At 34.8% G+C, this 23,556-nt stretch overlaps 1 protein-coding gene across 3 annotated transcripts in view; it reads right to left on the bottom strand.

Annotated features, from left to right (window-relative positions):
• The window catches only part of LOC121331274 (neuronal growth regulator 1-like), a 234,186-nt gene that overhangs the window by 41,764 nt on the left and 168,866 nt on the right, over nt 1-23,556 (bottom strand). The window contains exons 6-8 of one of the 3 annotated variants that reach the window (XM_041278553.1): nt 19,544-19,695; nt 8,820-8,861; nt 6,191-6,384 (exon numbers count right to left, since the gene is read on the bottom strand). In XM_041278553.1, the coding sequence (XP_041134487.1) occupies nt 6,350-6,384; nt 8,820-8,861; nt 19,544-19,695 (229 nt within the window). In that variant the 3' untranslated portion in view covers nt 6,191-6,349. Of the gene's footprint in view, nt 1-6,190; nt 6,385-8,819; nt 8,862-19,543; nt 19,696-23,556 lie in introns of those variants that run through there. The other 2 variants (XM_041278551.1, XM_041278552.1) reach the window with 2 other exon arrangements.

Raw genomic sequence — 23,556 nt, 5'->3', positions numbered from 1 at the left:
AATACTTTGTGAAATGCCAAGTTACAGGAAAAAAGAAACCTACCACAATGGCCTTGATGGTGTTCGAAACAAGCGAAAGTATCAGGTGAGTAATTCGTTTTCACTTAAATTGACATAAAATGTAATGTTGCCATATTTTAAAAGTAGTGAAAATATTATCTTTACAAACATCTGAATACTTTAGTAATTGAATGCTTTATTCAAGGCTGAAAGTCAGTTCATGTTACTGCAAAAATAGAAATAAACTTTGTTCTGTAAGCATACTTTTAACAGAGATATACTCATACCTAGAAGTCTGGCAGCAGTCTTTCTGACTGCTGTATTCAAACCACTGTAAATAGTATAACAAAAGGAGAAACAGTCGGATGTAATTCTTTTTTTTTTATTGAGTACGTCAAATAAAATATATTCTCTACCTGGTAAATTAGAGAACATTTGCATTCTTTGTAAAGTACCCAGGAGTTGATAGCTGCTAGGTCCAATACATTGTAAAACACCTGAACAGACCATCGTTGGGAGCCAGCTTTCACGGAATACTTCCGTGCCATCTGATCCAAAACATCAATTCCATGTTTTTTTCTGATGCTATAATTACTATTATTACTATAATAAGTCGAAAATAACGAGATCATTAGTCAAAATAACGAGATCATTAGTCAAAATAACGAGATCATTAGTCAAAATAACAAGATAGTAAGTCAAAATAACGAGATAGTAAGTTGAAATATAGATAATAAGTCGAACTATTGAGATACTATGTCAAAATAATGAGACAGTATGTCAACCTTATAATGGAAGTTTCAAATGTATTTTGTTTTTTGTTTTGTTTTGTTTTGTTTTTTTTTGTGGAGGAAATGGGCTTCCATACAAATCAGTCTGTCTTTATTGTGCACTACAGTTACACAGCGCTTCATGCAAAAACAAAGCAAATGAGACAAGGTATGGTAATATAAAAGTTAGCCATTAAACAGTTTTAGGTACTGTGATGCATTTCTTTTTTTTTAAATCTATGATTTTAGTTGTGTTTTTTTTACATTTTCATTTGCAAGTGAACTGTGACATTACTCATTAATGCCATATCGAGGACTATGTTCTGCAATTTTGAATACTGACTTTAGATACGGTTTTAATTCTGGAGACTGTTTGTTATTTTTTAAAATATTTTCCTAAATTGCATTGCGTTTACGTTGGGGGAATATTACATACTGCTACATTACGTACCAGATTTAAACGTATGTACTGAATTACAGTCCACGTATACAGTCATCTCTTTTGGCAAGTGATATTTTCAGAATCATATTGTTTACATATGGTGCTTTATATGTGTTAAGTTAGAAAATAAACCATTTTATGTTTAATTGTTAATTTAAATACGGCATTTCGGCTGTGCCGACGTTTGATATGATGTGCTTGAATAAAACTTTTGAGTTGTATCCGATTGCTTGTTCATTTTAATACTGATGTTTAAAATGTAACTGTCATTGAACTGATTGACAGCGGGGGTTTTAGGTACCGTATGAATATATAACAGTGGTGGTTGTAGTGTTAACAGATATTACTTTAATTTTTGGAAAACAGCATTTTTTAGCTTTTTTCTGCCAAAAATAAGAGGATTATAACCTTGTATAAATATTACTTAACTCCTTTATGTGCTGACTGCAAAGGTTCAACATCATAGAGTCAGACTACAATTACATGTGCAGCCACATGGTGTTTATATTGGCGATGAAGAGGTAAGTGAACTGCATTTCTTGGTCGATTTAAACAGCCTTGGATCTGAAGATGAGAATTAGCATTGTATCCCAGCGGCATACAGATTCAGAAAACGGAACAAAAAATAAAATTGCTATAGCATTATCGTTTGGCACCTGCTTCAATTTTGAGTAGTGAAGCTGTTCAGATTCCTATTAGAACTAAAGTGACCCTGAAAATGATAACATCAAAAGCATATAAAGGCCAATTTGAGTCTGAGATGCAATGCTGAATATACTGCCAGGGCCAATTGAGATAGTCAATAGTTTACTATTAAGGTGTACGCTAACCAGTTTCTTGTATGATATGAACACCCCCCTCTTCTCAAACACACGAACACCAGTACCCTTGAACGAAGGGGAATGTGGGAGTAGAATGTATAAAATGAAATAAGATTACAGCTTGAAGACTAATTCAGAGAGTCCCACACAAGCATAAATGTTAGAATTGTAATTTTTCCATCAGGACATTTTATGGCTTTTCCTTGCTTATGGCAAAGAACATATACAGAGATAATTATAGTTTTTCCATTTTTAGCATAAGTTTCGGATCAGTGTGACAGATAGTATGACAGTAGCCACAATCTCAGTGGTAAAGTAATATTAAAGGCTCCAAGCATTGGTACAGTAAACCATTTCACCAGTTCAGGAACCAGGGAAGCCTCTTTTAAGAGAGATGTTTTGTTAAAGAGTAAATAACTGCACACCCATGTTAATTCTAACTTCTAAACAGTTTATGATCACATAAAAATAAAAAAAAATACTGTACCTGTCAAGCACTAACTGCAAGCTCATTTCTGTAGGGAGATTTGCAACAGGCTGAGTGGTGAAGTTATTACTCAGACTATGTCCTTATTTCATGCAAGCCTTAGGCGTGTTCTTAGTGCTAACAGAACAAACAGGCACAGGAGGTCATTCTTACTGGCTGAGAAATTTGCATGCAGTCATACTTCCAGAGCTCCATAAACTACTAGAAAAAAATCCACTTAGCTTCAGTATTTAGAAAAACAGTGTGCTGTTTTCTATGGAGCCCGTGGACCATATAAGCAATAGAACCCTGTTTGGAGAAGATTACTGTCTGGTCGTCGACGACGTTGGAAAGGTAGGCTTATAGACAATTAACCAGGTATTTGCCTTTTGATACAATTAGAAAGTGGTAAACTGGTAATTACAGATTGATAAAACTTTCAATATATATATATTTTTTTTTTAAAAAGCTAAAACTAGTGCCCGCTATGTTTCTTTTAGCCAGTAAAACTTTGAATAGCTTCAACCACAGAGAACTGGTACTATAATGTGGGGCAGCGAGGTGGAATAGTACAGAGCCTTTAAGGGAGGAACAATCTCTGTTAATCCAGTTACAGTTCTGCATTTCATTTTGACTGATTTCATTCTTATGTCTGTCTGTGACAGAGAGCGAATGAATCTGAATCAACAATATCCCTCTTGAAATGTGAAGGCGCTGTACAACAGGAACTGTGCATGACGTACTGAATAGTTGGGCAGTTCATTCCAACGGCAGTCAGAAACTGGCCATTCAGGAAAGGAGTATGGTGATCAAAGTGACAGGTGGCTGAACTAGGTAGGGGCGGGGCTTAGGGTACTTTGTTACGTTGGTACGTGATGCCATAATCGGTTCCTTTGTTGTGGTTAATGAGAAGAAACAAGGACTGTGGAAACGTGAGTGGAGTGTCTAAGGGTGACAAAGGCGGCCGGAGTGGGGGACGTCAGACCAGAAACGGGAACCAGGAAATAAACAGAGAGAGAGGTGAAGTTTGACGGAGCTGAGCAAATGGTCTCGTTCAGCATTTAATAAAAGAACAGACAGTCAGAAAATAAACAGTTGTAAGACAAACAAAAACACAGGACACAGCACTGGTAGCCAAAATAAACAGACAAACAAAACTGACTAACACTAAACAAAACATGGTGAGCTTCTATTTTACTTAATACGATTACAATTACCTCTGTCTCCAATCCCGTTCTCCACTCACCGAACACACAACCCCGAGTGGGTGAAAACATGCACCTTTTATGCAGCTGTACCGAGACTCGATTTCTAATCAATCATTCAATTGGAGTCGCAGTACAACTGCACGTGAATTAATAAAGTGCAATTCCCTGTGCTCACAATTTATTACGTTTTACTTGCACATGAAGTGCTGTGCAATCCTATTGCCTAAATACAAATATACATTTTAAACACTTGTGTTACTCAGACCCGTTTATATCCCGTGTACCAATGACTATACACCAACATTAACACACAACACAAAATACACACAGGGGCAGGCACTTTGTCACACTAACCTATTGATAAACTGTCTGCATTTGACTTTGTCAGACGGCTAATACAAATCTGGGAGCTGCACCACAAAGCCAGCACTAAGCCCGTACTGCACCTGTAAATATACACCACCACTGCTGAGAGCACAGCACCTGCACAAAGAGCACACACAGTCTGGAGACATATTTTTGTATCTGTGTTGCGTGTTTGTCTCATTATTTCGGGACTGCAACCCCTTTTGTTATATGTTGGCAATACCCATTGTTGGGTAGAACCAGCTTCATTATTTGATGGTCTCCAACTGAGGAAATTACACAACTAAAGTGCTGTTTGAACAATAACTTTGTGTCTGTCATTGTTGGAGAACTGTGACAGAGATCGAATGGCGCTTGCTGTTAGAGCTCCCTCCTGATCTGAGAGGGTGCTAGATAAAGGGAACAGAATACCCTGGACTAAAGGCATGACACTTTATTCCCATGGGTAGGTGGGAGTCGGCTGGCTAGAAAAGGGACTGAGCTACGGTACCCAAACTCAATGACCTGAACGGGAAACGTGGTGGCATCCGTTGATTGGAGGAGTGAATGCGCTCGTTTACCAAGGGGTCATGAGCGAGGGTATAAAATAGGGGCGTAGCAAAGTAATTGGTTCCTTTGTAAATGGTTGGATTTGACCTTGAAGGAATACTTTGCCACAAGCTCCTACATCACCTGAACAGCAAACCACTCGTTCACACCACCCCACAGCGACTCATGCTGGTGAAAATTGATCTGAAGTGGCTGGGGGATTCCCCATGACATGCGGCTACCTTATTACTAAGCAACCAGGTCTGTTGTTGGAGTTAATTTACTATGCTTTCCCTTTTGCCTATGGCAGACCCTTAGAACTTGTCTGCCACATGAGGTTGATTACTTGAAACCTGCCACGGCCTTGGACCAAATCCAACATCCCTGGCTGACACGCCACACTGGATTGAACTATAATGACATTCTAAGGCAGCCTGAGCCTGCCTTTTATTGTTTAGATAGAAATATACTGTATATACATATTAATATTCTGGTAAGAAATGTGTCAATTAAGGTTATCTAAGCAGAGGCGGCAGATCTATATAACACCTCTGTTTGTGCAATTAAATCAAGTCATTTTACATTAATACGTTTTACAGACAGAAGAGACTTGCATGCAGATTAGATGTTGAGATGTTTCATAACCTTGATGCACAAGGGTTATTTTGATCCATTACAGACTATGCCAACTGAATAGACCAGCAGTTTTTTACTGTGCTCCTCAAGTACCCCCAAAGGTCCATTTTTTTTTTTTTTTATTTGCATTGTACTCTGGTGTTGAATATAGATTGTACAGCAAACACAGCGTAACTACACATTGTTCAGATTCACAGAAGTTGCCTAAAAGTATTTATTCATGGGCACTGGAAAACCATGTTTTAAACAAATACAGAATTCCTATTTTAAACATGAACCTGGACCATTGGGGAGCTTGAGGATCAGGTTTAAAAGCTATTGGAATAGACCCTGAGGTATACATTTTTTGTTTTGTTTTTTGGACCATATAGTTTGTATTCATTTTTCAAAACTTCTTCAATCAGTAGCAAATGATTTAATGCACCCGAAAACGCCCCCCTCCTTTGCCTCTTTGGCGTGCTTCCATGTACCTCTGTATTGCTGTCGGTAGATTCCTTTAGACTATGTTGTCAAAAGCTACCTCAGGGAAGATGAGGTCATCAAAGAGATGATGGATTTTGTTCTTGAAAGACTATATGCCCATTTATAAATCGCCAGTGTACACAGATCATTTTATGAATGTCAATATGGGCGACTCGTTAGTTTTAAAAAAATGCTATTAACTAGACAATCAGCAAATACTTTAATGAATAGACCCCAATATCGTCTTTTAGGGAATCAAATTAATTTAATTTAGATTTTAGCTGAACGTTAAGAAATACACAACTTCTGGGGTGCTCATAGCAATGTCCTCCAGTTCTGTGTTGACTATTTGTACTTTGATTATGTCAAGTTAAAAATAAAGTGAAAAAAAAAAAAAATTAGCAGTGCTAATATAGGAGTCTCTTCGTGTTTGCTTGTTTACTCAAAAAACAGTAAAGAATAAATCATAAAAAATAAATAAAAAATGGGGGTCAAAAATGTTTATTATTTATTTTATAGTAAACTAGTTTGTTTTGATTGTATATTAGGTCACACAGAAGTAAAGAATTTCAGTTGACTTTTAAAGGAAAGAGATAATGACATACGACATGCACTGGCATTGAAGTTCATTGCTTTGTGATTTCAAGTCTTCAGGGGGTGGTCTCGGCCTCTAATGTTTTTGGAGCTTTAGGGGTGACATTTAAAAGAGACACATTATTAATGCCTTTAAATTGACAGAAATGCAAACTACACTACAATCCCATCTGCACATTATGTGCACTGTTGCATGTTATTGACTCTCTGAAGACATTGAAATAAATAATTTCCTAACTGAAGGTGATAGCTTACTTCATTTATGTTGTGCTATAAACAAGGTAAGCATTTGGCAGATATACTGACAGACAAATCAAATAACAGCAAAGGTGTGAGCTTTAGGATGTACACGGTTGAGCAGGAATTAATGTAAGCACATCTACAGTAGACTTAGACTTGCTTTAAGTAAAATGAATGCAAATTCTTGGTTACTGCTTGCTATGTACTGTGTACTGTTCACATCTAAAACAATACAATTGCAATTGTTAAGATTTTTGGTTATTAGTCACACAGGGTAATTAGTGAAGCAATTGCAATGTCTACAATTCATCTGACTTTGGTGAATGTGATAATGCAGTGTGTTTTGAATATAAGTCCCACTCAGTTAGATCACTGTCCTCTCTGGTTCCACATTAGTGGGTAGACTATTTTTCACGTGTTATTCTTACCTAAATGATCAAGTGCAACCAGATGGCATAGTGAAGCCCAGTGGATGATAAAGGTTATGGAATAATCATATTAAAAATAACTCAAAACCACTATAATATCATTTTGCCAGAGTAAAATAATTTAAAAAAATGTGTTTTTCCTCAAACCATTTTATGTGGTACAGTTTTTGGGGAGTTTTGTTTTTAGTTTGTTTATTGTTCTTAGTTTACGTTGATTCTTATGGTACCTTTTAGTGTTGTTATAGCCCACACGGTTTGTCTTTTTTTGTTTGTCAGGTTTGCAAAGCACATTTCTCTTTGTTTTGAAAAGGGCATTTCAGTGGTTATGGTCTTATAACATGACATTTTGGGGTGCTGTTATGCTCTGGTAAACCACTAACATTTTCAAAACAACAATTGGTATGAACTTTTTTGTGATAAAAAAAAAAAAAAAAACTATTTTCCTTGTTGGATTGATTTCCTCTTAATGAACCATATTTACTTTTGATTAACAAAATCGTGACAAAGGACTGAATCCATGACCTCAGAATTCAAATACTTCTATAGTAGCCAGGTCACAGTGTACAAGATAAACAAGTTAAGACTTCCATCAATACAAATTATTTGGAATATAAACATTTACAAACTAAGAAAAAACTAATTTTCCAGCACATTATTTAATGAATGTTTAACACCATGAATCTAAGTGTAGTACCTTATTGTTATTGCACCTATTTAATCTGAACTGTACACATTTAGTGATATGTCTTTTTCACTGTACTGTATTACAGATTTCATTATATTCCAAATAGATTGGATGTACACTGTATGCAAACATTAAAAATCAAAGGAATCTTATTGGCTCAATGTATTACTTGTTGTGACAGGAGCCAATAATAATTTTTATGCGGCTAAACTACTCTAAACCTTTCGACTGGGATATTTCTAAATTACCCATGAAGGCAATTTGGAAACAAACTAAACAAAACAATAGCTCTAGGATATTGAGTTAGCGTGTTGATATTGCAGTGTTGCGTTAGAGCATGAAATTATCATTTGTTCTGCAAGTATTTACATTGCATGATAGCAGAGAATTGCATATTTTCATTGAGCAGACAGTTTTGTGATTGAGAAGCAACCCAATTGATAATTATATTCATTTAAAATAAACGACTAAGGGATGGAGGAAGAAAGACACAAAAGGTAAATATATCCACAGTATGGACAATAACATGTGGATTACACAATTGTGATGGATTTTAATCGGATTGACTGTCACATATTTCAGAAAATAATTATGAAAATACCTGCCTATGTTTCATATTAAAGTACAATAATAATGTAGAAATGCTACATGTTTTTGGCATCAAATATTGCCAGTATTGTGACATTTAATTGTCTGAACAGTATCCTCTTTTCCCTATGGGGTGAAACCATTGATTCTGCTTTTTGTTTCATGTCGCCTTTGGTTCATGGTACTGTATAAGCAAGCTTCCATTTGCAGGAACACCAAAAACAAACAATAAATCAAGTAAAAAAATAAATAAAAAAGAACAGACTGGTTTTTAACCAGTCCCTCTTCATGCAGAGCTTATTACATAGAAGGAAGGGGACGGCAGGAACAAAGCTTATGCACAAAGGACAGCATTATAACACACTGCTCTCTGAGCCACAAGAGACAGCCATGAATGAAACCACAAGCTCTTTTTCACCAATGGGCTGAGTGGAGGTTTAATTATGAGGTTTGTAATGACACATCTGCCCACAACACGAAAGCTAAAGCCAACATCCAGGATACCCATTTTGATAAAAAGGGGCCTTGAGGTCACTGTTTACAGTACCCAAATATACTGATTCAGTACAGTATGTGAATACTGACCTGGACTTGACACAGGGCTAGTAGCGGTAGGTTCAATATATGCTACAGAAAGGAGGAAGAAGAAAAAAAAGAAAGAGGATATTTATGTATTATTAGCATAATGGAGACACAAAATAAAATAAAATAGAAAAACAAAACATGCACAGGCAACAGACAAGACATCAAGACATTATCATGACACATACTTGTGTCTGGTGATTGAAAACACTCTTTTGTATAATAATGCATTGGCTATGCTCCCCAAGTGCCCCCCCACATAGTATAACCACATAATAACATGGTAATAATATAATAACTACTACGTGTCTTGCTCTGACATGGTAACCACTGCTGGAATAAGTGTTTAATTACCTGAAAATGGTCTGTACCATCAAGTATCAAAATGATGCTCACCTTTTCTAAGTAATTATGCAGTAGTTACAGTGCAGTAATAGGGACCATCAGTAAGTTATTATAACGTAACTATATTCATGGTTTATAATCTAAAGTACTATCAGAAATTAAATAAGTACTGTATTTACTATTTATATTTAATGATTACTGGTAGTTGAATTTAACACAACATACTGTGGTAAGCATTTAAGCAAGACGTTATATATAGGATTACTGCAGTACATTAATATTTGCTATGCTGTGACAATTTAAGCTTCTCATTAAAGTTGAATTACAGTAAACTGCACATCGCTGACACAAACTTGTGTTTTGAAATACATTTGCACTCATATTAATATGGCTTACCAAGAAAATCAATGCAAAGCATTTCTATTAGTTTTAGATTTACTTAAATACTAAACCAAACGTCCTCCCCCTTTTCTCAAATAATCTGGTCCGATGTGTATTATATTACACTCAAAATCAACTGTGCTATCCCTCTCACCAGATTCTGTCTTACAGTATCTGTAATTCTATTTAAGCTTCCAATTGCCTAATATTTAAGAAATATTGTAGGTTTTGGAAGACTGACTCTGAAAAGAAGTTCAATGGGCCCTATTCAGAAAGCTTAAACCCATGCGTTATTCAGGATGTCAGTTTGGATGGATTAAATGCAGTTTGATGTTCAAGCCTAAACAGTTGTAAGCTGTTTCCCATCTTCCCGGATCTCTTGAAATAACTTTCAGTACTTTTTCGACAGTATGAACTTGAATTTACATATTTATACATGATTTCAATAACTCATGCATTATAGAACTTTGTGAACAGGGCCTAGTATCACAGAAAATGTATTTCGGTCATTAAAAAAAAAAATCTTTGTATCTGGAATCGTGGGTTTTACACTGTCCCTAAACGTCTTGGTCAAAGCTTACACAGACACACACACACACACACACACACGGCAAAGCATTTAGGTAATCCGAGGATAAGTATAAGTTTCTTTTTTTACACTTTTTCACTGATACTCAGAAGTAACAGTCTTTAAGTACGAGAGCAAGATAGGCATAATTGGTGTAAAGCTGTATAACTTTGCAAATAGGTGCATGAGCTGCTTTTTTGGGTATGCTTTGCTTTCAGTGAAAATGCAGTTACACCAGTGTCTCAATGGATGTGTGGTGTTAGAAAAAGAACATACTAGGGACTTGTAGGTGGATTTCGAATAGATTTTTCTTTCGGTTCACCTCTTTTCTAAAATACAGTAGTGCCCCATCAATTACCTTATCTCACGTGATGGTACAGCCACATAAGCATATGCACCTATTTGCATATTTATATGGTACAAAAAAAAAGTCAGGTTAATGCTCTGAATATTGATTTCTCATGAAGTGCATAGCTTTAAAACAGACACTGATGCTTAAAATCTATTAAATAAATCTGCTTCCATAATACATATATGTCACAGCTGTCAAAAATATACAATATTATAGGCCACTATTTCTATGTATACTGTAATTTTCCCTCTTAAAACTGCAGTTCTAATTAAAGTACAACCCTTCAGAGCGGAAACATTCCACAGGATACATTTTTTTAGTAGGACTGATGTGCCAGTTTAGATAATATAGTGGAATTATTTTTAAGCTACTTTGAACCTCTTAGAAAAAAGGTTCAATCTGATTGGCACTTAAAGCATATTATTACCTTCAAGCAGCAATTTTAAAAATCATAATTTAGAAAGAAACTTCACTTATCATTATAATAAAATGTCCTTAACTCAAACTATCACACTTTTCGTTATGTTAAAGTTATAACCCATCTGCTGTTTTTGAACGATTGTTAAAGAGAGTTTCATTTAGTAATATTTTTGCTGTTCCTGTCAGATTTATACTATAACTCACACCTTATCCCCTTTGGTTCCAAAACAAATTGCCATTAAATTTTGAAGAACCTGAGAAGATTGACAAATTACATTTTATACACACATACACACACACACACACACACACACACATATATATATATATATATACACACATACATACATACACACACACACACACACACACACACCCCGTATGCCTTGAAATTTAAGCCACCCTCAAATTTAAGACGCAGCCCAAATAAAATATCTAATAAATATGCACTTACAAAAACACAACCTCAACTATGCACATTGAGACAGTTTACACCCGTCTGTTATCACATACAGCATTACAGTTATGTGCTACTTCTCATTTCCAGTCGTGATTACTCACACCTGTTTTTCTCCCAATTTGTGAACTGTGGTATTGCTTGGCATGTTAAAAAATATGAGAGTCTCATCAGCATTTCCAATCTGTCTAAGCTGGTACTGTTTGTTAGAAATGCTAAAATTGTATTCATTCATTCAATTCATTCTATATGAATTCCTCAGGAAGCTAATGACACTTCTTTGAAAATGGCTGCCTGCATGTCATAGATGATTCGAGACCTGGCAGTAACGTTTAGGTTCATCTTTTCTTGGCAGTCAGTTGTTTGTGTATTTGGGTAGTCACGTCTTTTGTTGGTGATTTTAATACATGTTTCACCATACTGTATTCAAACTTATGATGCAGGCTATTTTTGAGAAGAAAACATTGTTTAAAAACTATGTCAAAGGAATACGGTATACAGTGCTTATAGAAAGTCTACACCCTCTTTAACTTTTTTCACATTTTGTCATTGTCAGTGCCTCAGAGTTTCATGCATTTAAATGAGGATTTTTTCCACTTATCTACACACCATACTCCACACTGTTAAGGGGAAAAAAGTTTTTATTGAGAAAAAAATTATATCTTAAAAATATAAAACTGAAAGATCATAATTGGATAAGTCTCCACCCCCCCTGAGTTAATACTTGGTGGAAGCACCTTTGGCAGCAATTATAGCTGTGAGTCTGTTGGGATAGGTCTTTACCAAATTTGCACACCTAGATTTAGCAATATTTGACCATTCTTCTTTACAAAACTGTTCAAGCTCTGTCAAGTTCCTTGGGGAGTGTTGATGGACAGCAATCTTCAAGTCATGCCATAAATTTTCAATTGGATTTAGGTCAGGGCTCTGACTGGGCCACTGAAAGACATTTACCTTTTGTTCCTTAGCCACTCCAGTGCAGCTTTGGCTGTGTGCTTTGGGTCGTTGTCATGCTGAAAGGTGAACTTCTGTCCCAGTTTCAGATTTCTTGCATAGTGCACCCGGTTTTCCTCAAGGACTTCTCTGTACTTTGCTCAATTCATTTTCCTTTCTATCTTGAAAAGCGCCCCAGTCCCTGCTGATGAGAAACATCCCCAAAACATGATGCTGCCACCACCATGCTTCACAGTATGGATGGTGTTCTTTGGGAAATGCGCTGTGTTGGATTTGAGCCAAACATAACGCTTTGCATTTAGGCCAAAAAGTTCAATTTTAGTTTCGTCAAATCACAACATTTTTTGCCACATGGCTGCAGAATCTCCCGAGTGTTTTCTAGCATACTTCAAATAGGATTCAAGGTGGGCTTTCTTGAGTATTGGCCTCCTTCTTGCCACCCTACCATACAGGCCAGATTTTTGGAGTGCTTGAGATATTGTTGTCACATGCACACTTTGATCAGTCTTGGCCATAAAAGCCTGTAGCTCTTGCAAAGTTGCCATTGGCCTCTTGGTAGCCTCTCTGATCAGTCTCCTTCTTGCTCAGTCATCCAGTTTGGAAGAACGGCCTGATCTAGGCAGGGTCTTGGTGGTGCCATACACCTTCCACTTCTTAATAATCGTCTTGACCTTGCTCCAACGGATGTTCAAGGCCTTTGATGTTCAAGCGCCTTAGTGCTCATGGTTGAGTCTTTGCTTTGAAATTGACTACCCAGCAGAGGGAACCTACAAGACCTGCTGAATTTATCCTGAAATCATGTGAATAAGTATTTAACACAGGTTGATGCCACTTAACTTGGTGTGTGATTTTGAAGGTGACTGGTTACACATGAGCTAATTTAGGATTGCTATTACAAGGGGTGGACACTTATCCAACCAAGCTATTTCAGTTTTTATTTGTAATAAATTTTCTGATTTAAAGCCTGTATCACATCCATATAAATTATAACAATACCTGTAAGATGAATTAGACCTTTCCTAAAAGGTTTATTTTCTGATTTACCACATATAAAGCACTACTTCAAAAAAAGAGAAACTATAATAACTATAATAAACTAAACATTTCAAAAGAAAGTAGTGTGTAAATAGATGTAAACTGTTATATGTGGACCTAAAAAACTGTAAAAACGAAAGTAGTTTTTAATTTAAAACATAAGTAACATATGTTTTATCTTCCACGTGTAACTCAGTGCAGCACAGAATCCATGTTGAGCTGCTGCAGCCTGCTGCAGATCAAAATGTTCCTGCTGAAGCGCTGTAGCTAGCTTCAGGATGAAATCCCTCCTACTGACATTTTCCCTGGTGCATTCCTTGTACAAAATTAAAGAATTGATGGCTGCCAGGTCCAATACGGACAACCACGTATCTTTTCACACATGTGAAAACCGTCAAAATTACTGCTGTGGTGGTTCTAGTGTTAAACTATGATACTGGGTATGAAGTGGTAAAAGTGTTGAGCAGCATTCAGCCACTATCTAATTTAGTTTATTGTTGGTGTTTATAGTTTACTAACGGTCTCCAATCATCATTTAGACAATGTACATATTTCTTTATTAGAAATTCTTCAAAAACATGTGTCTTACTATTCAGTCTTTACACAAAATGCTGGCTTCAAATATTCAGATTCAGTCTGCTTACAAAGATAATTAAATGTTTTGAATGATTAACGTTGTAAATCCTACTAACAATGTGTCCATATAAATCAAACCCCCAAATTGTAGAAAAGATTTTAATAGAAGACACTTAAGTCTAACCAATTTTGAATTTACTCACATTTACATGATAAATATAAGATGTATAAGAAATGTACCCTGCCCTGTTTCAAATTAATGAATGGTGAGCAGCTGGATGTGTAATTAATCAAAACAATCTATGTAATGATTAAAAAATAATTATGCCAATATGAATATTAATAGCAGAACCACAGAGTTCCATTATTGTTTGTATCCTCACAGTTTTTCTGTAATATAGAGCTTTAGGCTGTATGTAAGTACAAAGAATCGATCAATGTTTTAACCTGGCTGACCATTTATTCTTGAATGATCCTATACCTTGAAGAATCTTTCCAGCAGCGATAAAGCTTTTCAGAAGCAGCAGAACATACATAACCATGTAATATCACAGTAATAATCACATGTTTCCTGCTCTTTAATGGTAACGACTGGAGGAATACAGTACATGTGTAATTACATTGGTCTAAGCCAGGGCTTCCCAAAGTTTGGTGATGGAGGGCCAATTCCCAGCGGTTGCATGGGATGGGGGGCCGTACAAGAAAATGTACCACTCATGAAACCGAATTATGTCCCAAATCATACCTTTTTTAATTTCCTATACATTTTTGTATTTAAATTAGGAATGTATATTACTACCACTGCAACACCAGCAGCTTTGAAATGTATTTGTATTTTATCCTGTGTCTTGGTGCTACAACAGGCTTAGGTTTGAGCACCAATATCATGCTGTTACATCTTACATACAACAATTAAAGGCGATAATACAGAAATAGGTACTCTTCAAACTACACCAATTAAACTCTTTTGTGTGTTACTCTTCAATAGTGAGGCAGAATGCATCTTGACTTGTACAACTGACCACTTCACAAAGAGCTGAATATATGTACAGTGAACTTAATTCAAATCTCTGGGGACCATACAAATAGATTGAGATGTACAACATTTGACTTAAACAAATTATGTACATTTTCCCATGGTGTGGACATTTAGTGCTACTTCCATAGTAAATGTGCAGAAATAAAACACAGACATTACTGTATTTCACCTTGAGGTTGTTATTTCTGAAATCAACAAAATAATCACATATTTCTGTTGAAAGTGCAGCGTTAATTATTCATAATTATCTGCCATTACATTGGCACTTTTTATGTAATTACATAGCTACGTAACATCTTACTAGCTACTGTACTGTAGCCTAACTTATTCAGAAACACTGTACAAAAAAGAAATGCAACAGTAACAATTTTAAACTGTAGCCGGGTACTGTTACTACAGTAGTACTTTTCGTAACAACAGATCCAAGTTGAACATCCAAACTGCAATACTGTACAAAGAGCATTTTCCCGATGTAGTTGAAGCTGAATACAGTTTTGCTCTTAAAATATTAGAATAAAATCTACAACAGAAAAAGTGCCTGTATCCTGAACTGTAACGTTTCTTGCAGTCGCTCTGTTAACATTACAGAATCTAGCTAGCTACTTCAGCTGCGTAAAGTAATCTAACTTTATTTGGATGGTACCTTCACGTCTTGATATCACAGTCTTTGAGCATCTTCCCCCGTGGAAAGCGATAGGAGACAACAAAATAATAATTTAAGAAAAGTAGAAGAGCTTTTTCTTTTCTTAGGAGGTTCCATTTTATTTTCCTTCAGCACGGCAAATGCAGTGCGCATATAATGACCGTAACAACTTAATTATAAAAATTGGCTTGAGAGGGTCCAGATTTTATCCAAAACATGTAAAAAAAATGTATGTTAGGGAATTTTTATGAACTTTGATTGCTGTGTATTATTAATTTCCCCAAAATTAAATTTTCAGAAAATGTAATAATAAAGTAAATGGTCAGAAAGGGGGGGGGGTTGATGGTGGGCTTTGCGGGGCCACACCAAACGTCCTCGCGGGCCGCACTTTGGAAACCCCTGGTCTAAACAATGGTGACATGTACAATTGTATTACCATGTACTTATATCAAGAAGACAATGTAATTACATGCTAGTTAACATGAAAGAGCAAGAACCATTGAATGTCTAGCCATGCCCTGTAATATAACGGGCTAGTGGTTTTTCTTCCCTGGGTATCCACATTTTCTGAGAATGGAATGGAAAATTTTCCGAGAAGGGCCCTATAATCCAGGCAATATTGTTGCTGGAAATGGGTAAATAGTGATAGCAAACCATTTCAAATTATAATGGGAAAAGGCATAATACTTACCTATTACCCGATTATACTGCACACCATTCATATAAGGTGCACTCTGTATACAAGAAATGCTGACGCTATCTGTGTGCATGTTGCATTCCTAAAATTACGATAACACTTTTAAAACTAAGGAGAATCAACTTATAAACATTTATGTAATGTATCTTTTTGCTGCAATCAATACAAGAAATATACAAATATATACATTTTTTTAATGACCTTTTAGCTCCAAATAATAACACTGATTCATTGCTGGTAAAGGTCAGAGTAGGTGCATTGTATGAGTTTTTCATTGCCATATCATAGTAGCACAGTATACTTCAGGACAATGTTTGGGCCTTGTTTAGTAGAGCACAGGCGTTTGGCTGACCAAGGTCAACCAAGTTTTCATGCGTAACCTAATTCATGTATCCTATCCACAATCATGAAATGCAGATTCGATATCATGAACCTAGCAAGAAGTAACTTTGTTGTAAGTTGGAGCAGGTACATTATTGTTTTGCATGGTGGAAGCACATTGTACTAAAGTGATTTGTGCTCATCTTTTACTGTACTTATAGATTCCCTTCTGTTCTCTTTTCACAGTTATGCACCAAGACACATGAACATTCACAGCATAGCATCCATGACACAGTGCAACATGTAAAGACTAGGAGAAATTACACATATGAACAACACATGATTGATAAGCATGACAAAGGAACAAGTCATTCATTAGCTGTCAACCAGAGGAGCCTGTGTTTCCATAGACACATCTGAACGACAGCAAGGAACATGGTGTCTCCTCTCATTTCAGTTCATTGCTGTGCATAAGCTCTCACAATATCCATCACAAGATAACATTTTAGAATGCAGCCACATGTTAAACAAGAGGCACTTGTAAATGGGTGAAAGAAAAAAGCAGCAGCAAGCAAAATAGGAAGGCATTAATGAGCTGTGTTTTTTTTTGGGGGGGGGGGGTAACTCAGCAATGTTTACTGTGGGAAGATAAATACATGCATTACTTACTGCAAACTAAAGTGCTACCTAACCCTTGTTATACCACTAAAAAGGCAGTTATTTTAACATTTGCAATTAACATAGCAGGCCTATTACTAACTCAAGACCTCATTCAAGACCATGCAATAAGCAAATAAACAAGCTATTTGTGTTCTCAAGACATCATACAGTGCCATGCAGCATTGTGTGCTTTCCAAAAGTATGTAAACACAAATGGCAAAAAGTCTGTTGCAAGGAGCCACATATTTATTTAGCAGGTACATCTGCTCTCCTACTGTAGGTTTCTTATGATAAATTACGAGATAATAACAAAATATCTATTCATTGCTTCTCGAGATTCTCATAATTTACCTGTATAATTAATATTTTCAGTTGGAGAAAAGGTTATGTTAAAATTCAGTTAAAGTTAATAAAATTCTTTATTAACTTTTTCACATACTGTCTTTTAAAGCAAAGTAATTTATAAACTCACTAATCAAATCACCTTTCTGAATACAAACAAGACATGTATATCAAATGATTTCAAACATCTGTGCAGGGGGCCTACTCTCAGCTATATTTCATTTTTATATTTAGATTGTATAAATATCATGTCAACCAGAACAGAAAATGTGCACCTTTCAGCAATATAATGTTTTTAATAAACGGCCTCTGCTCACACACCCATTGGAAGTGTTTTATTTTTTTAAATTTCTTAAAAGACTGGAGTAGGACTTTATTATTAGAAGAACAACACCTACAACTATTTGATTTACTAGTGTAGTGTGGCACCAAATCATATCAAGACAGTAGTTTGGAACATTTTGTTTTTTGGAATATATAATAGGTTGAATTGTGTAAAACCTTCCTTTGAACTGTAACGTACAGAACTGTGGACATAGTTACTTGCAAAGGCGTGTGTTTGTGTGTGTGTGTGTGTGTGTGTGTGTGTGTGTGTGTATATATATATATATATATATATATATATATATATATATATATATATATATATATATATATATATATATATATATATTTAGCTCAAAGAACCAGCTGCCCAGTGTTTCAATATGTTGTACATATCATTCTCAAGGAGCATGTGTTGGAATCAAAACATTGGAGGTATCTATAGGTGAGCTTTTGACAGCATGACAACTACTTGTTATTGTTTATATTCAAACTCATGATTTATTCTTACATGATGTAATGGTGTTCTATATTTTGTGACATTGTTTTTACTTCTATTTTTAAATGTAAGATATGTATTAATTCTAATTAACATTATTTTATAAAACTTATATCTATATTATCATGCAATGCTGGCTCTGAGGATCAGCCTTGATTTGACCTCCCCAGCACATCAGCATGCACTTTTGAATGAATTTTGTTTATTTATTTAAATGTTATATATTTGTTGGCGTTAATTAGTTCATTCTTTTCTGTTGAAACTCTTTGTGTTCAGTCTATTTATCCATTTACTTAATTCTATATGTTGCATTGTCTAATTTTAGCTGTTCTAATACTACAGTACAAAGTTTACATCATTTATTTAATGATAGACAGATATAGATATGAAATAGTAACGTGAGCATTACTGCAATGTGAAAACTATAATTCCCTCAACAAGGCAGATGAATTCTGCACTTTTACGTCACAAGTCTAACTCCTAGTCACTTTTATTCAGAAATTCTGTTATCCTGCAGTAGAACGAAACTGTACATTTTGAATAAACAAACTTCATAAACAGTTTATAAATTAACAGCACAGCTGCAGCAGGCCGTTGCAGAGCCAAACTCAGCTCTTACGTGACTTAAAAAACAAAACAAAACACAAACCTTAAAGCAAAAACCCAAACACTTGTTATATAATATATAGCTGGAGAACTTAATGGATGCACTTGGAGATGAGTTTTCCTCGTTAGTATAACATCCTTGACTTCATCTTCAAGATTTAATCCACTTTAAAGTTTGTTATCACCTTGTATTGAACACTCGAGGCACTGCTTAGTTGAGCGAAATACAGCATCTGATAAATGAATGAGTTTATACAAAAGACTAGGGGAAATTATGTAACTCATAGTTATTAACCTAAACTTTGTAAATACAGAAAGCTGATACACATATACAGTAAAAGCACACTGAAATGTTGCTATGATAGAAAGTTAAGCATTAAAGAACAAGATGGTATTCGAAGGCTAAACGCCTTAAAAAGTTTTAGGCACTTATCTTGTTAGCAAATAAGTTGTACAATACATCGCCATAGTAACAGACCAGCAGCTAGTTAATGTTGTTGTGACTTACGGATTAGAGGCAGGCTGGCGTTGGCTGTTCCAAGCTTGTTGACAGCGATACATGTGTAGTTACCGTAATGATCCTCTGTCATGTTGGACAGAGTGAGAATAGATCTCGTGCTGTAGTTCTGAATAATAATCCCTTGTCGCCCATTGGAAAGCCTGTAGAATAACACCAGCAAGGTCAAAATAAAAGACACATTTGACAGAAGCAAACGCCTGTGTAAGATGCTGAGCATGTAATGATGGAAAATAGAATAAATATATTTCCATTTGCCTCAACCGTGAATAATTTCGATTTTTTTCTTAATCCATCAAAAAGAAAATTACACTTTATATTTACAAAGGAGCGTAGTTATTATGTGGGTAATTGCTGGGTTTTTTGGGGTTTTTTTGCTGGGTTGGGAAATGTGTGTGTGTTATTATTAATGTTCATGTGTCAGAGATTGCTTGGTATCTTAATCAGAATGCTGTTAGCTCCATTCCTATCTCCGCTATTGAGGCAAAAAACAACATCTTATCATTCAACACAATGCAAAGGACAGGGCACATATTACGTTGTAAATTCTGTATTAATGTTACTAGAAGGTTCTGTACCTATTTTTGAATTACTTGGTAATGTGTACTACCACGAACTTTAAGAAAGAGGTAACCTAACAACTTAGTTACAATGTGCATACCCGTTTATTTGAATGGATTTAATAATAAAACAAATACAGCACCTGCATTATGTCCTTATTCTGTGGCGACATTCAATATATTTTTTAAAGTGGCACAGTATAAATGTCTTTTTTTTTTTTAATTGAGTACAAGCAAATGTTAACAAATGGTTTTGCAAATGAAATCACTTGTTTGGGGTAGTCTTCCCACATGGCAGTCTGATTGAATGTCACAATAGAATGGATATAATGCAGGTCATAAAGCAGAACTCACTTTTTCATTGACTCCACCACCATGTAGCAGTAATAAGTATGCTATTACTAAGGTACGTATCTCAGTGGGAGAAGATATAAGTGCAAATATTAGTTTTAGGATCAATTTTAACACATATATAAATGAGTCAGTGAAGGTTCTGAAGATTATTAACATGGACACCATTTATTTATATCATATTTGTATTGTAAAGTTTCATGTCATGCAATGACAATGTTATTTGTATATGTTTTAGTTGTTTTAACACTGTATAACTGTTAAATGCTTTTTGTAACATCGTTTATATCACATTTATAAATGGTTTTTTGTCAGCTTTTAACAGATTTGAAAAACTACCTTTATTATAACCTACTACGCTTAAGCACTGAATGATGGATTTAATGATCAGGAATATTGTTAAACAAGAAAAGCTCATTGTGAATAATTGCATTTTAATCTGACCTGTGACACAATTTATGATTCTATAACCTTTTTAATTATTTTCAATACCGATATATATATTTGAAGGATAAACTCCATGCTTCCCCACACTTGTTACTGAATGATGTGCACATTCTCCTGAGAGAAAACAGCATGTGCCATTGCACAGCATTAGTATTCTGAACACATAAGTAGTGGCAAAAACACAAAAACAATACATCAAAGAAAAGATGCATTATTCAAAACTCTGCTCTGTCACACCAATTTAAAAATCTATTGTTGGTAAAATGCCATTTAGAGACACAGAATACAATTATACAAACGCCTACCAACAGATTTAGGTTTCATTTCCTTTCAATTCAATGTTATTTAATAGATCTGTCAATTTTATGCCTTATTTGCTTGCCATTTTGAAACTATTTCCTAGCTAAAAGTCAAAATACCCATCACTGTGTGTGCTAAACTTTCTCTGACTGGAACAGAATCACTAAAAAAAAAAAAAAAATTACCTTTTATGGTAACACTTTACATTAAGTGTCTCTAATTGCTGTGAACTTACACAGTAGTCTATAGTAAACACGTGTACTTACACATAATTACAAGTGTTATTAATAGAGGTGGGCAATCATATGAAAATTGTATATTGCTATCATGCACATATTTCGATATCGATATAATTAAAGTCTTCCAAAACACAGAAATATAATAACACAATTGCAATGTCAAACATATATAGACGTTAACTGATATTTACATATAAAATGCTTCACATTATCCATGGAGAAAAACAATGTCTTGTTATATTGTTTTACTATTCAGCCATCTCAAAACCAAAATATTTCTACACTTAAGCACAGACTTAAGGCAAACCGGAAGTAATTGAATTGTCAGCTGCTCTGCATGTACCTGCTGACTCACTAAACCTCGATTAAGAATGGTGTCATGCTGAATTTAACATTTTGAGATATGTTTTGATGTTTTAAAAGGACATTTCATTTATAATACTGAAAGATCAAATACAGCATGCAAATAATAGCTAACCCTGTGACTACAAAGAGGAGTTATTACATTTAAATTGATTTATTTAAAAAATGTAAAACATTTAAAAACATGTGATTAGTTTCAGCACTGCTGTATTAAACTGTTTCAGTTAATATTATTTATTAAATATAATGATCATTATATTTACATTAGCACAGTCAGTTTATAAAATAACTCTGCACACAAATCCAGTTGTTTTTTCTGCTACACGTTTGTAGTGTCAAATAAAGACAAGGCGGCAGCAGAAATCGGCAAAGAGCCTGCTGTTTTAGATCCTTGAAGAATAATGAGAAGCTGCATAGCTTAAGAGTAGGGTGTAAAGTTCAGTTTAGTTTTAGTTTTTGTTCATTCCATTATCATAAGTATTAGGTCTAGTGCTTCCACTAATACATCTAAAACACAACAATAAACTATTTTGTTTAAACAAAACTGTTTAAGCACTAATGTGTTATAAGCAATTGAATTATTTATTGTTTCATAATAAATCATGGTCATAATTGTCTGAAATTGTTTGTGTCTCTCTCTCTCTCTCTCTCTCTCTCTCTCTCTCTCTCTCTCTATATATATATATATATTATATATATATATATATATATATAATATCATAATGAATGACACTTACTTTTGAATGACAAATTAACATGACACACACAACTATAAATTTACGAAAACATCAAACACGGCAATTGAAAAGAGAAAAGAGGAATTTTTTCCTTTTTTTTTATGAAAAAAAAAAAACAAGTTATTTCGTTTTCCTTTTATAGATTTGTTGTCCTAAAGTTTATTTGGTGAGTAAGCGGCTTTTAACTCCAAGACCATATGCTTATACTGTAGTGTTTATCCCATACGTACCAATTTATTAATGTGTATCACGTGTGTGCTTGCCTATGCAACTGACCATGATTGGTATGTATAGGGTTTGGTAAAATACATTTAATTATATTCTGTTTAAATTATTAGCCATATTAGCAATAAAAAGAATACCTCTGCAAGGATATGTGATTTTTAAAATAAAATTTTAATGGAAATTATTATCGATATCGATCGGCATCAATATCATATCAAATTATTGACTTTGGTGCCATCCCCAGTTATTATGCATAGTTACTTTCTACTTAACCTGCAAATCTTTTTGCACGACATATGCATGTACACAGTTGTATCAGAAAAGGGTTAGGTTTAGAATTAGGGTTAGTGGGGTTAGGGTTAGGTTTAGAGTTATATCATGCAAAAAATGCTAGCAAGTAGAGGGGTTCTGAAAAATATAGCAGTACACGCCCCCAGGTGTTGCTACATTAATTTAAATAACTTTGTATACTTATAACTTTAAAGTTTCAAAGCGCTTTTCAAAATATCTGCTTTAGTGCATTGATGGTGTAAGTATTATTATTATTGCCCACATTGTCAAACAGGTAACACAGCAATAACGATCCATGATGTGGTACAGTACAGAAAAGCCAGCTCACTTGTTTATTATTATTATTTTTTAAATTGCTACTGCAGTGATTAGAGGACAGATCACCAATCCCAGTGCACTAAGCAGACATTTTGAAAAGAGCTTTGAAACAGACTTTACAGTTATAAGTGTAAAATGCTGTCAGGCTATTACAATGAAAAAAAAAAAAACAC

This window comes from Polyodon spathula, chromosome 18, assembly GCF_017654505.1.
Source record: "Polyodon spathula isolate WHYD16114869_AA chromosome 18, ASM1765450v1, whole genome shotgun sequence".
NCBI classification, from domain to species: Eukaryota; Metazoa; Chordata; class Actinopteri; order Acipenseriformes; family Polyodontidae; genus Polyodon; species Polyodon spathula.
The sequence above is the reverse complement of the archived record's forward strand: the minus strand, read 5'-3'. Positions and strand labels throughout refer to the sequence as shown.